General features: G+C 40.3%; 1 protein-coding gene across 3 annotated transcripts in view; it reads left to right on the top strand.

Annotated features, from left to right (window-relative positions):
• The window catches only part of pcdh10a (protocadherin 10a), an 85,601-nt gene that overhangs the window by 52,121 nt on the left and 11,214 nt on the right, over positions 1-22,266 (top strand). The window contains exons 4-5 of one of the 3 annotated variants that reach the window (XM_061983917.1): positions 11,666-11,826; positions 11,902-12,034. In XM_061983917.1, coding sequence (XP_061839901.1) covers positions 11,666-11,826; positions 11,902-12,034 — 294 coding nt within the window. Of the gene's footprint in view, positions 1-11,665; positions 12,035-22,266 lie in introns of all 3 variants that reach the window. The other 2 variants (XM_061983915.1, XM_061983918.1) reach the window with 2 other exon arrangements.

Here is a 22,266-nt window from a genome sequence, read left to right on the forward strand (position 1 = left end):
GTTAAAAAGATTTTTTGCAAATCTGTAATTATAGTCTGCAAATGATGTGTTGTTGTTGAGTGTCGGTGCTGTCTAGAGCTCGGCAGAGTTACCGTGTAGTACTTTTCCATATCAGTAGGCGGCAGCCGGTAGCTAATTGCTTTGTAGATGTCGAAAACAGCGGGAGGCAGTGTGCAGGTAAAAAGATGTCTAATGCTTAAACCAAAACTAAACAAAAGGTGAGTGCCCCTAAGAAAAGGCATTGAAGCTTAGGGAAGGCTATGCAGAACAAAACTAAAACTGAACTGGCTACAAAGTAAACAAAAACAGAATGCTGGACGACAGCAAAGACTTACTGTGGAGCAAAGACAGCGTCCACAAAGTACATCCGAACATGACATGACAATCAACAATGTCCCCACAAAGGAGGATAAAAACAACTGAAATATTCTTGATTGCTAAAACAAAGTAGATGCGGGAAATATCGCTCAAAGGAAGACATGAAACTGCTACAAGAAAATACCAAAAAAAGAGAAACAGCTACCAAAATAAGAGCACAAGACAAGAACTGAAATACTACACAGGAAAACGACAAAAAACTCAAAATAAGTCAAGGCGTGATGTGACAGGTCGTGACAGTAGACCTACTTTGAGACAATAGTTGTATTGATGGGTTGGTTATGGTTTAAATTCATATCCAACAATTGCGACAAAAACTTTTTACTGTCAAGTGAGTTTATTTTTTTAACGATTTCTGCTGGATTTTGCAACGCAAAAAATGTGCCTTGGCTCAAAAAAGGTTGAAAAACACTGCTTTAAATAACAGACTAAAGACGCAAACTTAGTGGCGTAAAATTATTGTCTCGTATTTGTTTTCCATTTTTGTTGAAATCCTCTTGTTGTTTAAGGTCACAAGAAACTATTAAAACATTGATCACAAATTCATACACATCACATCACAAGGTGATTCAACGTTATTAGAACAAAAACAAAAATCAGGCATTTCAGACTGCAAAACAATAGGGGAAAAAAGCCTGCAAAATCCTGGAGGGACTGATAAGAATATTTGCAATGAGACGCATCACACAGGTCCTCTCGAGCCAGCGAATCTTTGCACACTTGATTTACTCACCTTCCCCCCCGAGTACAGTACCTCATTGTTGTCTGATTTGATCAGCATTTACATTAAGATAAGTGTGCATTGTGCTGATCAAGCACTTAACTGCACAATGATCAGAATGGAGATTAGAAGGATAAACACGGGGAAATGTCAACAAGTCATTAAGAGGTTAAAGGGCCCACAATTGTTGATTTAGCATACAGTAGATATACCTTCATGTCAGTGGTAGCTCACTTTCAATCAAAAGCATTTAACATATGATTAAACTTGTGGGAAACGTGTGAGAATGGACGAAATGAGAATTATGATTGGGGTTGGGGGGTCTATGTGTGCCCAACTTGCTTACGGCAATATGGCAGATATCTGCCTCACTTATACATAATATTAAATTATAATTTTGATCTGATCTCTTCTTGTTCCATAACTCTTCTAATTTTCCATGTCATTAAACTGCACATCCAACTTTTTGTTTAGTCTAAACTAGAGATGCCCAATAATAAATGCGTTAAAATGTAATATCGGAACTTTTCGGTATCGTTTTTTTTATTATCGGTATCGTTTTTTTCATTTTTATTTTTTTAATTTTTTTTTATTAAATCAACATAAAAAACACAAGATATACTTACAATTAGTGCACCAACTCATTCACACTCATTCACACAAAAGGGTTGTTTCTTTCTGTTATTAATATTCTGGTTCCTACATTATATTAGGGATGTCCCAATCCGATATTTGGATCGGATCGGCCGCCGATATTTGCCAAAAAATGCGTATCGGCAAGGCATGGGAAAATGCCGATCCAGATCCAGTTAAAAAAAAATCCGCTCCGTGTTTTCCAACGCACCTATTTAAATAATACATTTCACTTTTCTGCTGCTCCCTAATTTCCGTTCCGCATTTTCCAGCACACCTTCAACACATCCATAGGTCTGTGGATTCTCACGCAGTTGCTTTTAGCTGCTGGCATTACACGACAGGCTCTTCTCACTCTTTCCTGTGTCTCCCTCACAGACAGCAAGCGCACCTTCTTACACACGTCACATACTGTCACGTCATACGTCACATACGTATACGCCCTCTCCCAGCAGAGAGGTAGCAGCATGGCTAACGTTAGCTGTGATGCTAGCGCAGCCGTGTGACCAACGTTCTCTCTAAGGTGCACGCTTGTGCAATTGCGCACTGCTCAAACATCCTCTGCGCATAGCAATTATATGCCACGCACAAAATCAAATAAAAAAATAAGCACATAACAATTTTCGACACACGGACACAACAGAGAAAACAGTTTTCGTCATCATTGTTCAAATATTGTAACGTCTGTCGAGACGCTTATCTCCATTCGGTGCCACACGTCCACACCATCAAAATGCCGAGGCAAAAATTTCCAGATCAACACCGTATGAAAACATTTGTGATTTTTTTAGTTGTGATTTCCTTCTCTGCATGAAAGTTTAAAAGTAGCATATATTAATGCAGTATGAAGAAGGATGTTTTAATGTAGACATGCAAGCCTTGAAAGAACATTTTGAAAATCAAGACTACATTTCCTGCAAATGGGTGCATTTCTACCCTATATTTTAACTTTAGATTTATTCTCATATCAAACTCTTTTGGCTGTCTTTTTGACACTTACATCCGGCGCCCCCGTCCACACCCCGGATTATAAATAATGTAAATAATTCAATGTGATTATCTTGTGTGATGACTGTATTATGATGATAGTATATATCTGATAGTATATATCTGTATCATGAATACAAGTGGCTTCGACTTAAACAAGTTGAAAAACTTATTCGGGTGTTACCATTTAGTGGTCAATTGTACGTAATATGTGTGCAACCTACTAATAAAAGTCTCAATCAATCAATCAAAACACATAGAATCATCATACTGCTGTGATTATATGCATCAAGTGTTCATTCAAGGCTGAGGCAAAATATCGAGATATATATCGTGTATCGCAAAATGGCCTTAAAATATCGCAATATTAAAAAAAGGCCATATCGCCCAGCACTAGTTTCAATAATGCCATTTCTGTTTGTCATGTATAATTTTGTCTATTTTGTGTTTATCCTTGAATAAACAGGTCAGTTTCTTGTTACCAACCATTGTGTATTATTCAAACTCCCCTAATTCAGCTGGCTAGTTGTTATCAAGAGTACTAAAACCCTTTTCAACATGATTCTGACAACGAAGTAGGCTAAATAACTTTAAACTTTAATACATGCTCGGATAGGCCAGTATCGGTCAGTATCGGTATCGGATCGGAAGTGCAAAAACAATATCGGTATCGGATCGGAGGTGCAAAAACCTGGATCGGGACATCCCTACATTATATATCAATATATATCAATACAGTCTGCAAGGGATACAGTCCGTAAGCACACATGATTGTGCGTGCTGCTGGTCCACTAATAGTACTAACCTTTAACAGTTAATTTTACAAAATGTCATTAATTACTAGTTTCTATGTAGCTGTTTTTATATTGTTTTACTTTCTTTTTTATTCAAGAAAATGTTTTTAATTTATTTATCTTATTTTATAATTTTTTTTAAAAAGTACCTTATCTTCACCATACCTGGTTGTCCAAATTTGGCATAATAATGTGTTAATTCCACGACTACATATATCAATTGATATTGGTATCGGTTGATATCGGTATCAGTAATTAAAGAGTTGGACAATATCGGAATATCGGATATCGGCAAAAAGCCATTATCGGACATCCTTAGTCTAAACTAGTGTTGTCCCGATACCAAGATTTTGGTACCGGTACCAAAATGTATTTTGATACTTGTCGGTACTTTTCGATACTTTTCTAAATAAAGGGGACCACAAAACATTGCATCATTGGCTTTATTTTAACAAAAAATCTCACGGTACATTAAACATATGTTTCTTATTGCAAGTTTGTCCTTAAATGAAATAGTGAACAGACACTACTAAAAGACAACTTGTCTTTTAGTAGTAAGTAAACAAACAAAGGCTCCTAATTGGACGTACGCAGTAACATATTGTGTCATTTATTATTCTATTATTTTGTCAAAAGGACAAACTGTAAAAATGAATGATTAAACCACTTGTTCATTCACTGTTAATATCTGCTTACTTTCTCTTTTAACATGTTCTGTCTACACTTCTGTTCAAATGTAATAATCACTTATTTTTCTGTTGTTTGGATGCGTTACATTAGTTTTGGATGATACCACAAATGTGGGTATCAATCCGATACCAAGTCGTTACAGGATCATACATTGGTCGTATTCAAAGTCTTCATGTGTCCAGGGCAGTGGTTCTTAAACTGGGTTCGATCGAACCCTAAGGGTTCGGTGAGTCGGCCTCAGGGGTTCGGCGGAGCCTCCGCCGCGGCGGTCAAGACACACCTGACTCATCGTGTAAATAAAAACTTCTCCCTATCGGCGTATTATGGATACCCCGAAAGAATGTTCCCTCTAATTTTCCATCTGATTTGCAGGTGTGTAATTTGTTGTGAGTTCATGCACTGTGTTGTTTTTGTTCTTTGAACAAGGTGATGTTCATGCACGGTTCATTTTGTGCACCAGTAAAAAAACATGTAACTTTATCTTGAATTTGAAAAAAATATATATATTTTTTTTTCACTAAAGAAGGGTTCGGTGGATGCACATATGAAACTGGTGGGGTTCAGTACCTCTAACAAGGTTAAGAACCACTGGTCCAGGGACATATTTTCTGTGTTTATAAACATAATATATACATTTTAAAAAACGAAAGAAGACGTTGTGATGCCAACAAATATCGATGTAATCATAGTAGTACGCTCTTGTACTTGGTATCATTACAGTGGATGTTAAGTGGGGGCCGGTGGGGGGTGACCGGTACTTTTTAGAAGTGGTATAGTACCAAATATGATCCATTAGTATCGCGGTACTATACTAATACTGGTGTACCGTACAACCCTAGTCTAAACATAAATTCCCCTTTCTGCTTGTACATTGATATTGTCTTATGTTTTATGTGTTGTGTAATTATGCACTTTATTGAAATAAAGTTAGAAAAATAAATAAAAAAAAGTAACATGTGAGCAGAGATAAACCAACCAATGTTGATGTTCTTCTCTCTACCCTACACTTTCTGCCACAGTTCTCCTGGTTCCATCTGTCATGTCCCCGTCTGGGGTTTTTTTTTTGGCCATTGCTCTCTCCATCTGTGTTTGCTGGGGTCCTTCTCTCTGTTCCTTACGGCTCCTGCAGCCTGGCCGCTTTTCTCTGACTCCCGTGTCTGTTTTGGCCATGCTGTCGATTGTCTGGGAGCCTTGTGTCTCATCTGACTTCATGGTCACTGCGGTCACATGGCCCGTCTCGCTCCCCCTTGTGTCCTGAAATAGCAGCATGATTACATCAACACGAGGGTCAGCCTGCACTAAAAACCTACCTTATCACTTGATAGCGTTACTGACTCACTAACATGACATTTACTCATTGAAATTGGCATCATTGAGGCACATGTTCATTTTATGTTTTTCAATCGAGTTGATATAATTACCACCAGGATACTTGGCAGTGATTCTCAAACTGTGGGCTCTATCTAGTGGTATGCCAAAGAATCACTTAATTAAATATTCAAACACTGTGTTACTGTTCAAACTGTGTGAAATGTTACGGTGGCCAACTATATTATAAATATACTTGTTCAATAAAACCTCTGCCTGGTTTTAATGAATATTTAGGCCTACTACGCTCCATTATTTTAATGTTGGTCATTATGGTAGTACTTGGAGCGCCAAGTGTTTCCTGAGGTGGTACTTGCTGAAAAAAGTTTGAGAGCCACTGGCTTAAGGTATTCCCCATAATAATAATACACTGTAGACCAGGCTTGGGCAATTATTTTGACCCGGGGGCCACATTTAGAGAAAAAAAATGTGTCTGGGGCCGGTATATCTATTTTTAGGAACGCTATTACAAAACCTCACAATAATGTCTGATTGAATGCTAAAAAACGTTATGACAGACCGCCTTAAAAATCGTAATGGAATTTGACATTTTTCTATGAAGGATAAAATACTGAATATTGACAAAATATGAACGCCACACCTCTTTCGATCGACACATTTTACAATCAAGTGAAACGCAACAAAAATGCAACAAACAGTGAAATATGAACGCGAAGGGTACAAAATGAACCCACCTACAATCTGATACATCACTAAGCTTTACAACTTTGTTGTGAAAGTCTCCTTCCGCGTCTGTGGAAACGCTCCCCGCCCACACTGTTTAGTGCCTCATCTGAGCTGCTGTGACGTAGATTACCATAGTAACTAATTATATGACCATCGTAACTAATTAGATTACCATAGTAACTATTTAGATTACCTTAGTAACTAATCAGATTACCATAGTAACTGGTATATCATCCAAAAGCGCAGATTGCAACTATTGAAATATATAGTATAGTTAAAGACTTACGGTCGTTCGAAAACATGACTGCACATCAAAATGGCAGCTACACTTTCCATCTTAAACATCTAAAACAATTATTTGGGAATGTCCGGCGGGCCAGATTAAAAAGCTTAACGGGCCGCATGTGGCCCCCGGGCCTTAATTTTCCCAGATCTGCTGTAGACAGTACAGAAAAAATTGATTCACATCCGTATTGCAATTCTTATACATCCCTAATCTAAATCAATTGATGATTTTCAAAATTTGACTTAAAAATACATACAGTATATATGTGCATATATGTGTATGTATATATGTGTGTGTGAGTGTTTTGCAACACACATATATATATATATATATATATATATATATATATATATATATATATATATATATATATATATATATTGTATATTTATTTTCTTAATTTTTTTAAGGAATACATTTTTAAAAGTTTTTAGCTACACGCAACCAGACATATATATATATATATATATATATATATATATATATATATATATATATATATATATATATATATATGTCTGGTTGCGTGTAGCTAAAAACTTTTAAAAATGTATTCCTTAAAAAAATTAAGAAAATAAATATACAATATATATATATATATATATATATATATATATATATATATATATATATATTGTCTTTTAAAAATGTATTCCTTAAAAAAATTAAGAAAATAAATATACAATATATATATATATATATATATATATATATATATATATATATATATATATATATGTATCAAATCAGACACATTTGTTACTGGATACTTTCTAATACACCACTGTCGTAGAACTTTGTATGTGTCGAATGATGCAGACACATTTGTTACTGGATACTTTCTAATACACTTCTGTCGTCGAACTTTGTATGTGTTGAATGATGCAGACACATTTGTTACTGGATACTTTCTAATACACTTCTGTCGTCGAACTTTGTATGTGTCGAATGATGCAGACACATTTGTTACTGGATACTTTCTAATACACCTCTGTCATAGAACTTTGTATGTGTCGAATGATGCAGACACATTTGTTACTGGATACTTTCTAATACACCTCTGTCATAGAACTTTGTATGTGTCGAATGATGCAGACACATTTGTTACTGGATACTTTCTAATACACTTCTGTCGTCGAACTTTGTATGTGTCAAATGATGCAGACACATTTGTTACTGGATACTTTCTAATACACTTCTGTCGTAGAACTTTGTATGTGTAAGTAATATGCAACTATAATTATTTGATACTTGTTTATAGTGACAAATGTGCTGTTTTAGACTGCAATATTGTTCAATTATTACGAACGTTTAGCTTGTGTGCTATTGTGTGCATTGCTGCTAGCTCCTAGTCGCGCATAGCTTACCGTGTTTACCTTTTGTAAATGACTGGACTCAAATCCAAGAAAAGACCAACTTTGTGTGTTTTTTGGAGGACATTCAGATGTTAACTGGTCGTCCAGCTTTGCACAAGTAAACCCGCTGCAGGACTGCTTGTATAAGATAGTGGTGAAAGGTCAAAGGTTAAGGTTGTCCGCTTTTCGCTCTTTCTCCGCTCGAGCCCCTCGCCTACCCCTCCCTGATGTGCGCCTTCAAACTGGCGTCTCCCACTTCGATCGGAACCTTCCATCTTTTCCCACGTCGCAGCAGCTACCAGGGAAAGCATGAAGAAAAACACAAATCCCATCTGTGCAGGTGGAAATAGTCTGCAGGGTGTAATTATTATGATGACTCTGTTCATGTCTCTTGGTCCTGTCTTCATTTTATAATATCTCTCATGCACTTACCCCCCCCTCCCCCCCTTCCCACCCCACCACCCCCACCCTCCCCTCTTTGTTCTCTCTAAGAGTGTAATTAACATAACTGGAATCCCTTTCATGCTGCTCCTTCTATTATATAATTTCCGACGTAATTTGATCTTTTTGGAGGTTTTGTGTTTGGCAGGAGCTGAATGTATGCATACAAGGGGAGGATTGAAGTGCATTAAAGTGCAATTAAGCAGGTTGTTGCCTTTTATGCAGATAATTGTAGTTTTTATGTGAGGGTGGTATTTGACTTGTGTTTTTTTTGTTGTTGCTGCTGACGGTGTGTTTACGTTTGAAACCGCTTTGATTTCACGAGGGATGTAACGATTCATGTCATGGTAATTGTGAGCAAAAGTATCACATTCATCATCGTTATCGTTGTATTGTTGGATGTGCTCAAATCTTTTAACCTAGTTGAGTTAAAAAAAAAAAAAATAGACATTATACTATAAGAAATATTAAATATTGTTATAAGTTTGAGAACCAATGGTTTTAAGGTATTTCCCATAATAATAATTCACTGTACAAAATACACGTAAAATCGATTCACATAATTATTGCAATTATTATTAATCCCAATTCTAAATCAATTGAATATTTTCAAAATTCAACTTAAAAATACAATGTGTATGTGCATATATATGTATATATGTGTATGTATATATGTATGTGTGTGTATATATACATATGTATGTGTGCATATATATATAGTTATGTATATGTGTGTAAATATGTATATGTGTGTTTATATATACAAATGTGTACATATGTGTGTGCATATAAATATATATTTATATCTGTAAATGTATATATATATATATATATATATATATATATATATTATTATTTTTTTTTTTTTCATTATTATTATTATTTATTTTTTTTTTTTCTTAAGAGCAGTGTTAATTTTGACAGCAGTTTTTGATTTAGTTTTAGTCATACTCTTTTGACAAAAATGTATGTAAGTTTATTCATACTTTTGTCATCTGAATCAAGTTAGTTTTAGTGGGCTAAATTCTTCAACATTTTTGTCGACTAACATAATAGTACATTTTGTATAGTATTGCAGACAACGCACACATCTTTAAAGTTGTCTTGAAAGCACTTTTATTGATTATTCATTATTGCAGATCAAAGTTAAAGTCCCAACAATAGTCACACACACACACGAGGTGTGGTGAAATATGTCCTCTGCATTTGACCCATCCCCATGTTCACCTCCTGGGAGGTGAGGGGAGCAGTGAGCAGCAGCGGTGGCCGCGCTCGGGAAATATAAAACCCCCGATTCTAACCCTTGATGTTGAGTGCCAAGCAGGGAGGTAATGGGTCCCATTTTAATAGTCTTTGGTATGACCTCACAACCTCCCAGTCTCAGGGAGTACTGAGCACGTTAATGCACTTCAAGTCAAAAAAATAATTTCACAACAAGACCTGCATTCCATGAATATTTTCAATAAGTACATTTCAGTCTTGGCCACTGTCCCATTTAAATACAGCAACCAGTGTTATAAATCTAGAATGTATATTTATCTCACATAACTGTCTTTTTTTGTGTGTTGTCAAGTTGTGCAATTAATAGCTGAACAGTGTGCCAAGGACATCGATTATAGTGCACTGTACAAATATGTTGCTTATTAGATAGGCAGGCAAGCAGATATTAACAGTAAATGCACAAGTAGATTAATAATTCATTTTCTATCACTTGTCCTTAATCATTTTGACAAAATACTAGAATGATAAATGACACAATATGTTACTGCACATGTCAGCAGACTAAATTAGGAGCCTTTGTTTGCTTACTTTCTACTAAAAGACAAGTTGTCTTGTATGTTCACTATTTTATTTAAGGACAAACTTGCAATAAGAAACATATGTTTAATGTACCGTACGATTTTTTGTTAAAATAAAGCCAATAATGCCATTTTTTCCCCTTTATTTAGAAAAGTACCAAAAAGTATCGAAATAATTTTGGTACCGGTACCAAAATATTGGTATCGGGACAACACCAGTCCTGAGTATAAATTATCACTGTTTTAAAAGAGCACATCCTGTGGGTTCAATGTACACAATTGAATATCTTACTTGCTCAGACATCAGTGTGTTTATTCAATTTCAGATCGTTGTCTAATGTTTCTTAACGGGGAAATACATTAATGTCTCTTGTATTCACGTTAACATTAAAGCCAGCTGCGGTTAGCGCGCGAGCGTGCTTCCCCAGTAAATGAGTAGCATCTCCGGTGCGTGAGTTTATCGAAGTGCGGTTATTAATTGCAGTTGTTGATGATTCTAACTTAAAACGGTAATACTAACTGTCGGGAGTTTTACCGCGGTTTATCTTTAATACTAGAGATGTCCGATAATATCGGACTGCCGATATTATCGGACGATAAATGCTTTAAAACGTAATATCGGAAATTATTGGTATAAGTAAAATGTATTACTTTTTAAAACGCCGCTGTGTACACGGACGTAGGGAGAAGTACAGAGCGCCAATAAACCTTAAGGGCACTGCCTTTGCGTGCCGGCCCAGTCACATAATATATGCGGCTTTTTCACACACACAAGTGAATGCAACGCACACTTGATCAACAGCCATACAGGTCACACTGAGGATGGCCGTATAAACAACTTTAACACTGTTACAAATATGCGCCACACTGTGAACCCACATCAAACAAGAATGACAAACGCATTTCGGGAGAACATCCGCACCGTAACACAACATATACACAACAGAACAAATACCCAGAACCCCTTGCAGAACTAACTCTTCCGGGACGCTACAATACACCCCCCCCCTCCCCCCCTCCCCCGTCTACCTCATAACCCCACCCACCTCAACCTTGTCCCAAATTCCAAGCTGCTGTTTTGAGGCATGTTAAAAAAAAGAATGCACTTTGTGACTTCAATAATAAATATGGCAGTGCCATGTTGGCATTTTTTTCCATAACTTGAGTTGATTTATTTTGGAAAACCTTGTTACATTGTTTAATGCGGGGCATCACAACAAAATCAGGCATAATAATGTGTTAATTCCACGACTGTATATATCGGTATCGGTTGATATCGGTATCGGTAATTAAGAGTTGGACAATATCGGAATATCGGATATCGGCAAAAAAGTCATTATCGGACATCTCTATTTAATACAGTTTATTGTTAAATCTCCATGCACTCTTCACAATGAATGAGGTGTGCTTCATCAGTGTGGTCGTGATTAATATTTTTTGTTGTATTTTTTTTCTTCTAATGACATGAAAATGAGTCATAACTTTTTTCGTCGGGCCTTTTGACCCTCCATGTGTTATCACTGCAGGTGCTGACCTGTTCTCCAACTGCACAGAGGAGTGCAAGGCCCTGGGCCACTCGGACCGCTGCTGGATGCCGTCCTTCGTCCCCTCTGACGGGCGCCAGGGGCCGGACTACCGCAGCAACCTCCACGTCCCCGGGATGGACGCCACGCTACCAGACACTGAGGTACCCGCCTCTATCGACCTTCCCGAAGTGGCCTTGACCTCGACCAACGATAGGTCATTCTCCACCTTTGGCAAGGATGGTCTCAGGTCACAGTCACACAACAGCCTTCACCATCACCTCCATCAGCAACAGCAGCAGTACAGCGCCAGCACGCTAGAGAGGAAAGAGTATGATAGGGGGACGCTTCCGTACAAACCCACCTTTCTCTGTGAGTATCAGTATGAAAAATCTCTGGGACCGTATGACTTTGGTCTGGTCCAGAACAGATACTAAAGAGGGCTCGCTTGATTGTGATCTGGACTCTTTATCTCGTTCTCCTATTTTAAGGAGCTCAAAAGTGCAACTGTTTTGTTGTGTTGTTCTCACTGTAGGGGTGTCCCGATCCGATCGTGATATCGAATGTTGGTCCGTATCATCAATCAAGTATGGGGTGATACGGGCTTGCATGTAAAATCTCCCGATACCATTAACATCTAAATGTCCTCCAATAAGCACACAAGGTTGGTCTTTTCTTCTAATTTAGTCAAGTCATTTCCAAAAGGTAAAATGGCAATCATAATAATAATAATAATACATTTAATTTGTAGGCGTTTTTCAATAGAACCAAGGACACTTTGCAGCAGGGGTGTCAAACTCATTTTTAGCTAAGGGGCCGCATGGAAGAAAAAATCTGTGCACACGCGGGCCAGACTATTAAAATCATGGCATTAAAACGAAAAAATAAAGACAACTTCAGATTGTTTTCTTTGTCGTACCGTATTTTTCGGAGTATAAGTCGCACCGGAGTATAAGTCGCACCTGCCAAAAATGCATAATAAAAAAGGAAAAAAACATATATATAAGTCGCACTAACTATGAAAAAAAACTGCGACTTATAGTCCGAAAAATACGATACTTTGGCCAAAAATCGAACAAACACATTCTGAAAATATTACAATAAAAATATAGAAAAAAATACCGGCAGTAGTAAAGTTTAGATCCATGAAGGAAAGAAGAAAGTGAATAAATGTTTATAACTGAATACATTTGCATAAAAATGTGTTTTATTTTCATGAATTAAGTAACATTTATGACAACTTTTTTTCCAAAACACTGTATATAATGTGAGATACAACAATCAATCAATCAATCAATGTTTACTTATATAGCCCTAAATCACAAGTGTCTCAAAGGGCTGCACAAGCCAAAACGACATCCTCGGTTCAGATCCCACATCAGGGATGACAATGAGAAACCTTGGAGAGGACCACAGATGTGGGTGACACCCCCCCCCCCCCCCTTTAGGGGAGACCGGTGCAATGGACAACAAGATATACATTTATCATTTGTTTTCAAAACGGTTACAAAAAGTGGGACCCCAAAAATTTACTGTGGGACCCCATTTTTTATGACTTGATGGGGTCCCATTTTGAAAATTCCTAGCGCCAACACTGATGGAGTAGTGGTACGTGCAAAACAGCAGCTGGCGGCTGTGTTCTAATACTAATCAAATATCATCCCGGGGGCCGTAGATAATTCATTTGCGGGCCGGATCTGGCTCGCGGGCCTTGACTTTGACACCCCTGCCTTACAGTGTACAGATAAAATAGTTTCCAAGTTAACGATCAAGCATCAAATGATAAAATTAACATGTAGCCAACGAATAAACAACAGTGTCAAGGAAATTATAGTGAGTATGCAATTTTGAACAGGTGCGTCTTGAGTAAGGTAGGCTATAGGCTACTAAGTGCTAGCAGCTACACGACAGCTTAGCACGCAATAGCACACAGGCTAGACACAAGTAATAAGTGTCCTTAATTGAACAATATTGCAGACTTAAAAAAGCACATTTGTCAATATGAACAAATATCAATCATAGTTGCATATTGCATTGCATATTGTGACCACTAGGTGTCGCCAAACAAAATCACCACTCCATTTCATCTTAAAGAGAGCATAAGTCCATTCCAGACAGTTAATAATAAATAGGTTAGTGTTTTCCATACCTACCATTGTTATATTCCACTTTATCGAACCTTTTCAATCATTCCACACTACAGGATAATAAATGTATGTACTGTATGATTCTTGCTCATAGTGTATAATATCAGCCGATACTCGAGGCTCCAATTATCGGAATAAAAAGTTGTATCGGGACACCCCTGACTGTTATTTTTTGTCATTTTTGTGAAATGTAATCAGTGTTTACCCCGTTTCTCCAAACCCAAGTCAATAGACGCCCCCCTACTAATTTTTAAATATTGTCTGTATTCATGTGCCAGAAAAATAAACTCAAATTTAAATTGAACTCTTTTGGATCTGCTGTGGCCCCCTATTTTTTTCCTCCCACCTGCAGTAAATTTCCCTTTCAAAATCATGTTTTTTTATCTGATGCTCATACAAGTAAAGGTTACCAACATCAAGTTCATCTCATGTTTGTATTTCTTCCATCATCTCATATGCTGTTATAGAATATTCTGTAATAGAAAACATGATTTGGACGTGCATAAACAACCAGCTCGCACCTTAGTCTGGGAAAGAATATATGCAGTATGTCAACAGAGCGAATGTTATATGAAGCTTGCAATATTAAAAAAAAATACATTCCACCCAATTAGTTCCATTGGTAGGTCCAGGAAATAAAATATATAAATGCAGGATCAAATTAAGTGTACAATATATTTATGTGTTAAACCGTGTTCTGCACTTAGATCTGGTTGCATAATTCATAACTACAATTAAAACGATACATTTTAAATCCGTTAACCACTGGAAAACAACATTTGTTGTCTGCCTTTAAAGGGTGCTGATTTTTTATTTTTTTTGCATTAATTAAGATTCTGAATAGATTCAACATTTCCAAGAATCTATTTTTTAAAATATGTTTTATTAGGCCATCTCCACACTTACAGTCATGGTCAAAAGTTTACATACACTTGTAAAGAACATAATGTCATGGCTGTCTTGAGTTTCCAATAATTTCTACAACTCTTATTTTTTTGTGATAGAGTGATTGGAGCACGTACTTGTTGGTCACAAAAAACTTTCATGAAGTTTGGTTCTTTTATGAATTTATTATGGGTCTACTGAAAATGTGACCAAATCTGCTGGGTCAAAAGTATACATACAGCAATGTTAATATTTGGTTACATGTCCCTTGGCAAGTTTCACTGCAATAAGGTGCTTTTGGTAGCCATCCACAAGCTTCTGGTTGAATTTTTGACCACTACTCTGCACAAAATTGGTGCAGTTCAGCTAAATTTGTTGTAGAGGATGTGAACAATGCAACCTCTACCCAGTAGGAGTAGTAAGTACACATGTTTTCCTGTGTACTTACTACTCCTTCTGGGTAGAACAGGAAGCCTGTTGAATCAATTGAGCACCGCTGCCTCCATGCACGTGTGTTCCTGTGTACCTACAGTACTACTTCTACTGAGTAGGAGTAGTAAAAACACATATGCGCTCTAAATAAATAATACGTGTGTACTTACTACTTCTATCTAGAAGATGTGTTCTTGCATACTTACTACTTCTACTCAGTAGTACATGTACGCAAAAACACATGCACACTTACAACTCCTGCCCAGTCTGCTTACACATGGCTTGCAGAGGATGTGAACGATGCAACCTCTACCCAGTAGGAGTAGCAAGTACACATGTTTCCCTGTGTACTCTCTACTTCTACTAGGTAGAACAGGGAGCCTGTTGATTTAAATGAGCACTGCTGCCACCTAGCTCCAGGCACATGTGTTCCTGTGTACCTGCTACCTCTACTGGGTAGGAGTAGTGAATACATATGTGCACTCAAAATAAATAATACATGTGTACTTACTACTTCTATCTAGAAGATGTGTTCTTGCATACTTACTACTTCTACTCAGTAGTACATGTACGCAAAAACACATGCACACTTACTTCTGTCATGTCTGTGTGATCAGGCTTTATTTTTGGACCTTTTTGTGCAGTTTTGTTTTGTCACCATAGTTACCCATTAGTTTCACCTGTCATGTCACGCACCTGTTTTGAGTCACGCACCTGTTGTTAATCATGTCCATAAGTATTTAAGTTAATTCATTTTCTGTTGTTCGGCCTGACGACCTCGCACCCCATATATGCTTCTGCACACCCTTATGATCCTTGCTGCTCCTTTTTCATGCCGGTTCCATGCCAAGTAAGTTTTTGTTTCTCAAGCCACAGTTAATGTTTTGTTTAATTGTTCATAGTTTCCGCCACTGTGCGTGCTTTTCATTTGTACTTTTTTGCTATAGTCTTTTGGTTTCATAGCTTATTCTCCGCCATTGTGCGCGCTTTTTGTTTGATCTTTTTTTTCATAAATAAATCATGTACCTTGGTTCCCGTCTCGCCCGTGCCAACTGTCCGTTGCATCCCGGAAAAGCACACACCCAGGACCAAGTCTTGACAGTAGGTCGTCAGCAGACCCGCTTTTCCGCACCTAAGTTGGCCGAGTTGGACATTTTGGACGAGGCTTCTTGGGCGGTCCTGTGCGCGATGGAGGATGAAACTCTGCGCTACTCCTCCGTGGAGTACAGAAACTTCATTTGGTCCCAGGACGACACAGCGTCACCTCAGCCGCGGAAGCGCCGCTCCAGACGAAGGACGTCAGGTAGAACTTCCGCGAGCCAGCAGGACACGCCGCTCCCACAAGCCCCTCCCTCTCCGGGCGGAAGCAAGCAGCAGCCAGCCCGGCTTCGCCCGGATGATGTCAAAAACCATGATTTTTTTTTTCTGAATTCGTTTTCTTTTGATTCCCCGCTCCCCAGGACTCAAGCCACACCCAAGACACAAAACAATTTTTTTTCACCCACTCAATCCCAGGCCCAAGAAAGACAATTTGGACAATTTAATGGGGAGGTTTCTGCCCTCCTCCGCCCACCCCTACAGAGAGTTCCAGACCGCAGGGAGCGCGTCTGGTATCCGCCCCTTGAGGGGGGGGCTGGGGTCGGGAGCTGTGTTGGTGGGGTGGCTCGGCATCACCATGCCAAGCCACAGCCTCCCTCACGGCCGCCACCACCAGTCTACCGACCTGTCAAGCCACAGCCTCCAGCACGACCGTCCTCACCAGTCTACCGACCCGTCAAGCCACAGCCTCCAGCACGACCGCCCTCACCAGTCTTCCGACCTGCCAAGCCACAACCCCCAGCTAGGCCACCTCCACCTGCACCAAGGCTAGCACCTGTCGCCGCACCAAGGCTAGCACCAGCTCCACCACGCCAAGTTCCTCGCCAAGCTCCGGTACCAGCTCCACGACGCCAAGCTCCGGTACCAGCTCCACGACGCCAAGCTCCGGTACCAGCTCCACGACGCCAAGCTCCGGTACCAGCTCCACGACGCCAAGCTCCGGTACCAGCTCCACGACGCCAAGCTCCGGTACCAGCTCCACGACGCCAAGCTCCGGAACCAGCTCCACGACGCCAAGCTCCGGTACCAGCTCCACGATGCCAAGCTCCGGTACCAGCTCGACGCCAAGACCAAGACACGCCATGCCAAGACCAAGACACGCCAAGCCAAGGCCAAGACCAAGACCCGCCAAACCAAGACCAAGACCAAGACCCGCTAAGCCAAAACCAAGACCAAGACACGCCATGCCAAGACCAAGACACGCCATGCCAAGACCAAGACACGCCATGCCAAGACCAAGACTCGCCATGCCAAGACCAAGACTCGCCATGCCAAGACCAAGACTCGCCATGCCAAGACCAAGACTCGCCATGCCAAGACCAAGACTCGCCATGCCAAGACCAAGACTCGCCATGCCAAGACCAAGACTCGCCATGCCAAGACCAAGACTCGCCATGCCAAGACCAAGACTCGCCATGCCAAGACCAAGACTCGCCATGCCAAGACCAAGACTCGCCATGCCAAGACCAAGACTCGCCATGCCAAGACCAAGACTCGCCATGCCAAGACCAAGACTCGCCATGCCAAGACCAAGACTCGCCATGCCAAGACCAAGACTCGCCATGCCAAGACCAAGACTCGCCATGCCAAGACCAAGACTCGCCATGCCAAGACCAAGACCCGCCATGCCAAGACCAAGACCCGCCATGCCAAGACCAAGACCCGCCATGCCAAGACCAAGACCCGCCATGCCAAGATCAAGACCCGCCATGCCAAGACCCACACCAAGACCGAGACCCACGCCTAGACCAAGACCAAGACCCACGCCGAGCTTCGCCGCCGGACGCGCCACGCCGAGCTTCGCCGCCTGACTTGCCACGCCGAGCTGCCACGCCTGCCAAGTTGACGACGCGCCTGTCTCCTCTTCGGCCACGGATATGGCCGCTACCTGGTCGTCCGCCACGCCAAGTGCGCCCACCTCCCAGTCGGCCACGAATGTGGCCAATCCCTGGGCGCCCGCCTCGCCTGCTGCAGCGGCGTTCCACTCGCCGCCGCCACTTGACTTTGCCTCGGTGAATTCGGGGCCACTTGGGCTGGCGACCCACCGCCATGTCCCCCTCCCGCCCTCCCATGACTATTGATCTTTGGATTTTTTTGGACATCTGGTATCTGTCCTTAAGGGAGGGGCTCTGTCATGTCTGTGTGATCAGGCTTTATTTTTGGACCTTTTTGTGCAGTTTTGTTTTGTCACCATAGTTACCCATTAGTTTCACCTGTCATGTCACGCACCTGTTTTGAGTCACGCACCTGTTGTTAATCATGTCCATAAGTATTTAAGTTAATTCATTTTCTGTTGTTCGGCCTGACGACCTCGCACCCCATATATGCTTCTGCACACCCTTATGATCCTTGCTGCTCCTTTTTCATGCCGGTTCCATGCCAAGTAAGTTTTTGTTTCTCAAGCCACAGTTAATGTTTTGTTTAATTGTTCATAGTTTCCGCCACTGTGCGTGCTTTTCATTTGTACTTTTTTGCTATAGTCTTTTGGTTTCATAGCTTATTCTCCGCCATTGTGCGCGCTTTTTGTTTGATCTTTTTTTTCATAAATAAATCATGTACCTTGGTTCCCGTCTCGCCCGTGCCAACTGTCCGTTGCATCCCGGAAAAGCACACACCCAGGACCAAGTCTTGACAACTACCCCTGCCCAGTCTGCCTAAACATGGCTTGCAGAGGATGTGAACGATGCAACCTCTACCCAGTAGGAGTAGTAAGTACACATGTTTCCCTGTGTACTCACTACCTCTACTGGGTAGAACAGGGAGCCTGTTGATTTATTTGAGCACCGCTGCCACCGAGCTCCAGGCACATGTGTTCCTGTGTACCTGCTACCTCTACTGGGTAGGAGTAGTGAATACATATGTGCTCTCAAAATAAATAATACGTGTGTACTTACTTCTTCTATCTAGAAGATGTGTTCTTGCATACTTACTACTTCTACTCAGTAGTACATGTACGCAAAAACACATGCACACTTACTACCCCTGCCCAGTCTGCCTACACATGGCTTGCAGAGGATGTGAACGATGCAACCTACCCAGTAGGAGAAATAACTACCGATGTTTCCTTATGTACTTCCAACTTCTACTGGGTAGAACACGGAGCCTGTAGACTCGATTGAGCACTGCTGCTACCGAGCTCCAGGCACATGTGTTCCTGTGTACCTGCTACCTCGAATGGGTAGGAGTAGTGAATACACATTTGCGCTCAAAATAAGTAAGTTGTGTGTACTTACTACTTTTATCCAGAAAATGTGTTCTTGCGTGCTTACTATCTCTTCCCAGTAGTAAATGTACGCAAAAACACATGCACACTTACTACCCCTGCCCAGTCTGCCTACACATGGCCTGCAGAGGATGTTAATGATGCAACCTACCCAGTAGGAGAAGTAAGTACACGTTTCCCTATGTACTTCCAAGTTCTACTGGGTAGAACACAGAGCATGTAGTCTCGATTGAGCACTGCTGCCACCGAGCTCCAGGCACATGTGTTCCTGTGTACCTGCTACCTCTAATGGGTAGGAGTAGTGAATACAAATCCGTGCTCAAATACAAACCCCGTTGCCATATGAGTTGGGAAAATGTGTTAGATGTAAATATAAACGGAATACAATGATTTGCAAATCCTTTTCAACCCATATTCAATTGAATGCACTACAAAGACAAGATATTTGATGTTCAAACTCATAAACTTTTTTTTTTTTTTTTTGCAAATATTAATTAACTTACAATTTCATGGCTGCAACACATGCCAAAGTAGTTGGGAAAGGGCATGTTCACCACTGTGTTACATGGCCTTTTCTTTTAACAACACTCAAACAATTGGGAACTGAGGAAACTAATTGTTGAAGCTTTGAAAGTGGAATGATTTCCCATTCTTGTTTTATGTAGAGCTTCAGTCTTTCAACAGTCCGGGGTCTCCGCTGTCGTATTTTACGCTTCATAATGTGCCACACATTTTCGATGGGAGACAGGTCTGGACTGCAGGCGGGCCAGGAAAGTACCCACACTCTTTTTTTACGAAGCCATGCTGTTGTAACACGTGCTGAATGTGGCTTGGCATTGTCTTGCTGAAATAAGCAGGGACGTCCATGAAAAAGACGGCGCTTAGATGGCAGCATATGTTGTTCCAAAACCTGTATGTACCTTTCAGCATTAATGGTGCCTTCACAGATGTGTAAGTTACCCATGCCTTGGGCACTAATGCACTCCAATACCATCACAGATGCTGGCTTTTAAACTTTGCGTCGATAACAGTCTGGATGGTTCGCTTCTCCTTTGGTCCGGATGACACGATGTCAAATATTTCCAAAAACAATTTGAAATGTGGACTCGTCAGACCACAGAACACTTTTCCACTTTGCATGAGTCCATCTTAGATGATCTCGGGCCCAGAGAAGCCGGCAGGGTTTCTGGATGTTGTTGATAAATGGCTTTTGCTTTGCATAGTAGAGCTTTAACTTGCACTTACAGATGTAGCGACAAACTGTATTTAGTGACAGTGGTTTTCTGAAGTGTTCCTGAGCCCATGTGGTGATATCCTTTAGAGATTGATGTCGGTTTTTGATACAGTGCCGTCTGAGGGATCGAAGGTCACGGTCATTCAATGTTGGTTTCCAGCCATGCCGCTTACATGGAGTGATTTCTCCAGATTTTCTGAACCTTTTGATGATATTATGGACCGTAGATTTTGAAATCCCTAAATTTCTTGCAATTGCACTTTGAGAAACGTTGTTCTTAAACTGTTTGACTATTTGCTCACGCAGTTGTGGACAAAGGGGTGTACCTCGCCCTATCCTTTCTTGTGAAAGACTGAGCATTTTTTGGGAAGCTGTTTTTATACCCAATCATGGCACCCACCTGTTCCCAATTAGCCTGCACACCTGTGGGATGTTCCAAATAAGTGTTTGATGAGCATTCCTCAAATTTATCAGTATTTATTGCCACCTTTCCCAACTTCTTTGTCACGTGTTGCTGGCATCAAATTCTAAAGTTAATGATTATTTGCAAAAAAAAAAAAAAAAGTTTATCAGTTTGAACATCAAATATGTTGTCTTTGTAGTATATTCAACTGAATATGGGTTGAATATGATTTGCAAATCATTGTATTCCGTTTATATTTACATCTAACACAATTTCCCAACTCATATGGAAACGGGGTTTGTAGATAGTGCTGCTTCTACCGGGCAGAAGTAGTAAGTACACATGTGGTGCTGTGTATTTATTACACTTTACCCGTCAAAAACACTCCCCGCCCATTCTGCCCAGATGTGGCCTGCAGAAGCTGTGAATGATGCAACCTCTACCCAGTCGAAGTAGTAAGTCCACATTTCCCTGTGTACTTACTACCTCTACCAGGTAGAACACTTAGCCTGATGATTAGATTGAACACCGCTGCCACAGAGCTGCAGGTGTATGTATTGTCCTAACACGAATACTAGAGTGTAGACACAAATAATGCAATTTCCCGTGCTGACTACAACTCCAACATACAATTTGAGAAACGGTTCAAAGTTTCGAGTCGTGCTGTCAATTGATTTTTTTTTTTCAAAATCACGATTAATCACAGTTGCTCCAAGGAGCATGTGTGTTCAAAATAAATTGCATGACTAATTTTACCATATGCTTTGTGCCTATTAATCCCCAAGCCCTAATTTAGAGATGACAAAAAGACCGAATCGTGAGTTTATTTGAAGAGTTCTACAACCAGCGGATGGCAGTGATTCAGTGAAATGACTCTTAAACATCCAAAAGCATCAACATTTCCAACTATAAAGAAGATGTACAGAATTCATTAGGAGATGATAACAAATCATTTCCAAGCTCCCACACAACATGAATAATCTATTAGCTCTAAGAGAAGAGAATGCATTCCATATATGCGTTTAGTTTCCAGTCACCGCATGTACACCGGCAATTTTCCTTTGCAGACAAAGTGAGGAATTGTTTGCGAGGGAGCAAACAGTGCTAAGCAATCAGTCTCTGATGCAGAAGTTGTCTGTGAGAAAGATAATTGCTATTTAGCCTTTAGGTGCTGTCGCCTAC

The sequence above is a fragment of the Nerophis lumbriciformis genome, linkage group LG25 (genome assembly GCF_033978685.3).
Source record: "Nerophis lumbriciformis linkage group LG25, RoL_Nlum_v2.1, whole genome shotgun sequence".
NCBI lineage: Eukaryota > Metazoa > Chordata > Actinopteri > Syngnathiformes > Syngnathidae > Nerophis > Nerophis lumbriciformis.